The 5,384-nt window shown below is 46.7% G+C and overlaps 1 protein-coding gene across 1 annotated transcript; it reads left to right on the top strand.

The window, feature by feature from the left end:
- Nucleotides 1-4,584: 4,584 nt before the first annotated feature.
- Nucleotides 4,585-5,172, top strand: LOC137618856 (uncharacterized). The gene has a single exon (XM_068349063.1). It carries the CDS (start codon nt 4,585-4,587, stop codon nt 5,170-5,172), a length of 588 nt encoding a protein of 195 aa, XP_068205164.1.
- Nucleotides 5,173-5,384: the final 212 nt, after the last annotated feature.

Below are 5,384 nucleotides of genomic sequence, written 5' to 3'. Positions count from 1 at the left end.
AGGAAGATGTTGAGAGCTCTTCTGGAAACCTCTTACCTAGTGTCGGAGTCTCCTCCGACTTCGATCTTGAACGTCCAAGGAGACATCAGTAGCATAAAAGATAGTGTGAAGGAGATCAGTGCAAACCTGACCTTTGGAAGGTTCCCAGATTACAACGGATCCCTTGGAAACATGACAATATGCATGTTTATGGCAGGTCTTGTGGCCACAGGGTAACTTGACCCACCTGGTACAGGTGATCTGTAAAGAAGAAATATTTCAATGACTACATACTAGTTATTATCAGAACAGTGGGTAAAGCATTCCAATGGGTAAAAATAAGTAGACACCTTCAAGACTGTAGCTCCCTGCCGTAACGAATCGACAGCATGGGAGGATAGACAGCCTCACCCAACCAGTGAGGTTGGGGTGAAAGAAGAAGGGGATGGTACATGAGTGAAAATTTACCAGGCATGGCTACCAACTAGCGTATGATAGACCAAGTCAATGATGATAAAAACGCCCAAGAAACATCAGGGAATGATGGGGAAATATTATAAACATACCACACCTTAAAAGAATAATGTAAAACATATTTTTCCAGTGATATGACTAAATAACTAAGCGTTTCTGAGCGATTTTATAACATGATGCAATGACACGGATTACCTGCCGGCCTTGGAAAAATAAAAGTATGCAAATAGATATAAATCCCTGGGTGGAGACGCGAAATTCTCCGACAGACGAAAAATGTAAACTCATCTTAGTCGATGAGGAAGAAGCTGAAGCATCCATTATCGAAATTCATTAAAAAGCCAAGAAAACAGTCAGAATTTCTCTAAGCGACCGTCAAAGATGGAGACTGCGGAGGGGAATGGATCAACAAGAAATGTGTTAGTTGTAGCACATTGAGATCGGGAGTTATAATGGCTTTCTTGCCCAAGTATCCTACCCTTACCTTATCCTTCGAGACAAGATTAACTTTATTTGGGGAAGGATAACCATAGCATGTTATTGACACATACCTTTTTTATACTGTACCAACCGTGTTTCACACAATTGTACATAATTCCTTTTGTATATATTATGCTTGTATCTTCGCTCTTCCCTCGTACCAAAACAAACATGAAAATTCATGTCTGGTTTTTCCTCTGTAATATTTTCTGTCTTGTGAACTTGTTATGTCCTGTTGCCTTGAGGTTTTGTATATAAGGAGAGTGTTCTACAATAATATAACTCAGTCGATTGCTTCCTGCTATTGAGTTCACAACCCTCTCTCGGCTCCGTCACATTGGTGACCCCGGAAGTCGACTCGCTCCTACTGCGTTCCACCCCCACCTCCCTCGCCCCTCCATCGTTAGTACTATGGCGGACTCTACTAAAGCAGTTGGCGCTGCGGCCGCCCCATTGAAACTTTCACCGTTCGCCAGGGGAGAAGCATTTGCTTGGTTTCAACGCGCAGAAGTCCAGTTTCGCATCAACGGCGTGACTCGCTCAACCACCAAAGCGGATTATGTTCTCGCGGCGATACCCGAGGACACCTTCCCGGAAATATCCGACTGGCTTTGTGAACAAGGAGACACGCCAATAGCGTATGACGCCCTCAAAACATACATTCTGCAGCAGTACTCGCCGTCGCCGGCCGCCAGTGTAGCAAAGATTTTTCAGCTCTCGCAACAACCGTTGGGGGACCAAAGGGCTTCGCTTGCCCTCAGGGAAATAACCAGTATCGCTCGCCTTCAACCTGCCGCAGACGGCTCTCCTCGTAAGGGGAACCTACTTCGTGCCCTTTGGATACGCCGTTTACCCGGACCTATACGCGCTGCCATACATGATGTCGATAGTTTACCCATAAAGGACTTGATGACCAAAGCCGACGCCCTTATGGACAGCCACTTCAAGACCTCCATCAACGCCTCCACCCCTGACGAAGAGCATGCATATTCAACGTCAAATGAAGCTGACATGAATGCCGTAGGACATACACGCCCACACCGTGACGTGCCGAAGCAGAGACAAAGCCGCCCACCACCCACCAATCGCTCGCGCCCCAACAAACGACTTCTGACAGGGGAACCACTTTCACCTCTAAATTGTGGACGTCATTAGCAAATCTCCTGGGCATCACCCTACATCAGACAACAGCCTACAACCCCGCTGCCAATGGAATGGTTGAACGTTTTCATCGCACCCTCAAAGCAGCTTTCATGTCCCGCTGCAAAAATTGCAACTGGTTTACTCAGCTTCCCTGGGTCCTCCTGGGACTAAGGACCATTCCTAAAGACGCCCTCGATGTCTCGGCAGCTGAAATGGTGTATGGCGACCCATTGGTCGTCCCTGCCGAATTTTTTCCTTCTACAACCTCGTCCGACGATCTCCAGCGCATACGTCACGTCGTGGGAAAATTTACTCCGTGCCGCAAGACTTACAAGCCCCCAGCAAAGCATCACATACCAACGGATTTGCACTCTGCAACGCACGTCTTCCTGAGCAACGACACCAGCAAGCCACCATTAACGCCCCCTTACACGGGCCCTTTCCTTGTGATCCGACGCTGTCCGAAAGCATTCCTCCTAAACATTCGGGGCAAAGAAGATTGGGTCTCCATTGATCGTCTAAAACCTGCTTATCTTCTGCCAGATGACCCGCCTACAGTTCGCCTCTCTAGATCAGGGCGCCTTATTTAACATGTACAGTATGTCATTTTTAGGGGGGGAGCCATATACCAACCGTGTTTCACACAATTGTACATAATTCCTTTTGTATATATTATGCTTGTATCTTCGCTCTTCCCTCGCACTGAAACGAACATGAAAATTCATGTCTGGTTTTTCCTCTGTGATATTGTCTGTCTTGTGAACTTGTTATGTCCTGTTGCCTTGAGGTTTTGTATATAAGGAGAGTGTTCTACAATAATATAACTCAGTCGATTGCTTCCTTCCTTTGAGTTCACAACCCTCTCTCGGCTCCGTCATAATACACAGTATCTCTTAGGATATTCGCTCCTGAGGTTGAAACTTCGTTGATACCTCCGAGGTAAAATTTTTCTGGTGTATCACTAGCAGAAATATACCAAGTAGAAGCTGCCGAGGAGGAACTTCCATCAGGACGACACGGCTGGAGCCCAAAAAAGTCAACGATGAAATAATACTGATGGTTTAATGTTTCATTCAACTATTATACACAATGTAGGTTATGCAAAATTTATTAACAAACTTTATTAAACTATAGCAAAACATTAATAGCAATATGAAAATAATAGCCAGCAAACAGGAAATAAAACTATATTTAAGATTTATCATATTGTAGATATTTACAGTATTACAAAAAATCCACCGAATACTCACAGCACACTAAAACTAATGGACAAATATACAAAGTTGTTACCAAGTTGGACGAGTTGACTTTCCAAACTTTTATAAAGCAAGGGAGAGATGACGTGGAATATTTTCCAATATAAAATGTTGACAGAAAGAAATATGGCTTCAGCTTCTAATGATGAATGTTGATTCAGTCTTCTTTGTCTTCTTCAAAATACTTTATCGTTGTGTGTAGTCACTAAAGTCCTGAGTCACAAAAGGGTGTAGCTGAAGAATGTCTCAAAACAAGAGTAGTGTTCAGTCAGGTCTCTCTCGTTTCTGCCTCCCCTGCTAAGACCTATGGTCAGAGAGCCCCCGTCCGGGTACAAGGCCAGGGCAATCTAGACAGACAGACAGTCCTATTCAGTCTCGGCCGAACACTCGCGCCGACAACAACTCTCTCTCTCTCTCGTAGATCCGGTCTGACTGAAATTTTAAGTGCAGTCTCCGTAGAGTTTTGCCATCCATGTCCGTCTTCCATCTCGGAGATTGGGCATGATCCCTCTATCCCGAAGACGTCCACCACTGCTGCGATGCTTACCAGGAACAAAGGAAGCATATATTCACTGTAGTAGGCCTCAGAACCACTGATGTCGACAACAAAACACTGCCTACACACCATGTCGAATGCAGCTGCAAGGGGTGCAAAACGCCTATATCAAGGTCCTAAAACAATACAGGACCTCTAAAGCTAACAGGGAGGTGACTACACCCCCCCTCCCAAAAAATGGAAGAGCCCTGAACGCCCTTTTCCAGGTCCAGTAGTACCCTCGCCATCAACTTTAGTGACACCAACAACGGAGAGCTCAGCCTCGTCCTTGTCAGTCCCTTCAACTCTGCAGCAGACAGTTGCAGTTACAGTCCACACTCCAACTTTGCCGCCTGAGTCCTCCAATGGCATGGAGACTGAACCTGCTGAGACTCAGGGGGCTCATCCCATGGACTGTAACTGTGTTGACTGCCTTACATATCTTCTTCAGGAAGCCTCTGCCATTGCTGACAGCATCCCAGCTTCAAAGCCTGGACTTAGGAAACCACTGCCAAAGTTCAGGCTCACCCAGATCGACTGCTCCATTTCCTACGCCATAGTTGCTGCCATGACTGCAATACCTGACATGCAACTTTCAGCTCTCCCCAACTGGAGGGGTGACTTTATCATCATCCCAACAACTAGGAACCAGCTCTGACACTGCTTGGCCCTGCCTTGATCCAGAGGAAAGCAGTCATCGCCAGATACCCAATCACCATGCCTATCTCCATCGCTACCTCATGCAGCAACAAAGACAAGACAGTACGCTGCATGAACAAGAATGATGTCCCTCTTAGAAGGCTGATAGCCACCTTCATCGGTCCAGTGCCTTCATCACTGGATCTTGGAGTCTGGGGGACAAACCCCATCGAAGAATACACTCCAGAACCCCTCAGATGTTATCGCTGCCAGCAATATGGCCACCATAAGGAGGAGTGCAAAGGCCCCATTACCTGCGGAGTATTCAGCCAGCGTCACAGCACAGAAGTGTGCATCCAGGCCCACAAGGATGGAAGAAAAACAAACCCCAAGTGCCATAACTGCTACAGGCTTCACCACGCCTGGAACAGGCGCTGCGCACAAAGACTTAGGAGGATAGCTGTGATGAAGACCACCTCCTCCCTAAAGCAGCCAAAGACAACTACATCTCAACCCCCCCCCCAAGGACCAGCGACCTCCACGCAAAAGAAGACAACACCAGCCAACCGGTGCTCCTTTACCTGTACCAGCCGACCAGTCGAAAGCAATACCTACTCCACAACCCAAGTCCTCCAACCCACCTCAAACCCTGACTCAACAAGTTGAGTAACTGCCCTTGGAAGATCTCATCTCTATTGCCTTCTAAGATCCTCACCAGAGTCCTGTCCCTAACCAGGATCCCCAACTTTATGGAGTTACTCCAGCAGATCCAGCTTCCAATCACCGAGCAGGGATAAGCTTTTTGCTTAAACCTACTTCTTTTCTCTCTGGCAAAAGGAAAAAACTTCTCTCCTCTCCCAGTCTCTCCTACTTACTGG

Source organism: Palaemon carinicauda, chromosome 25 (assembly GCF_036898095.1).
Source record: "Palaemon carinicauda isolate YSFRI2023 chromosome 25, ASM3689809v2, whole genome shotgun sequence".
Taxonomy (NCBI): domain Eukaryota; kingdom Metazoa; phylum Arthropoda; class Malacostraca; order Decapoda; family Palaemonidae; genus Palaemon; species Palaemon carinicauda.
Note: the sequence above shows the minus strand (reverse complement) of the source record. Positions and strands in the feature narration are given on the sequence as shown.

Coding starts and splice junctions, on each gene's coding strand:
- LOC137618856 (XM_068349063.1), top strand. CDS start 4,585: ATGCCTATCTCCATCGCTACCTCATGCAGCAACAAAGACAAGACAGTA.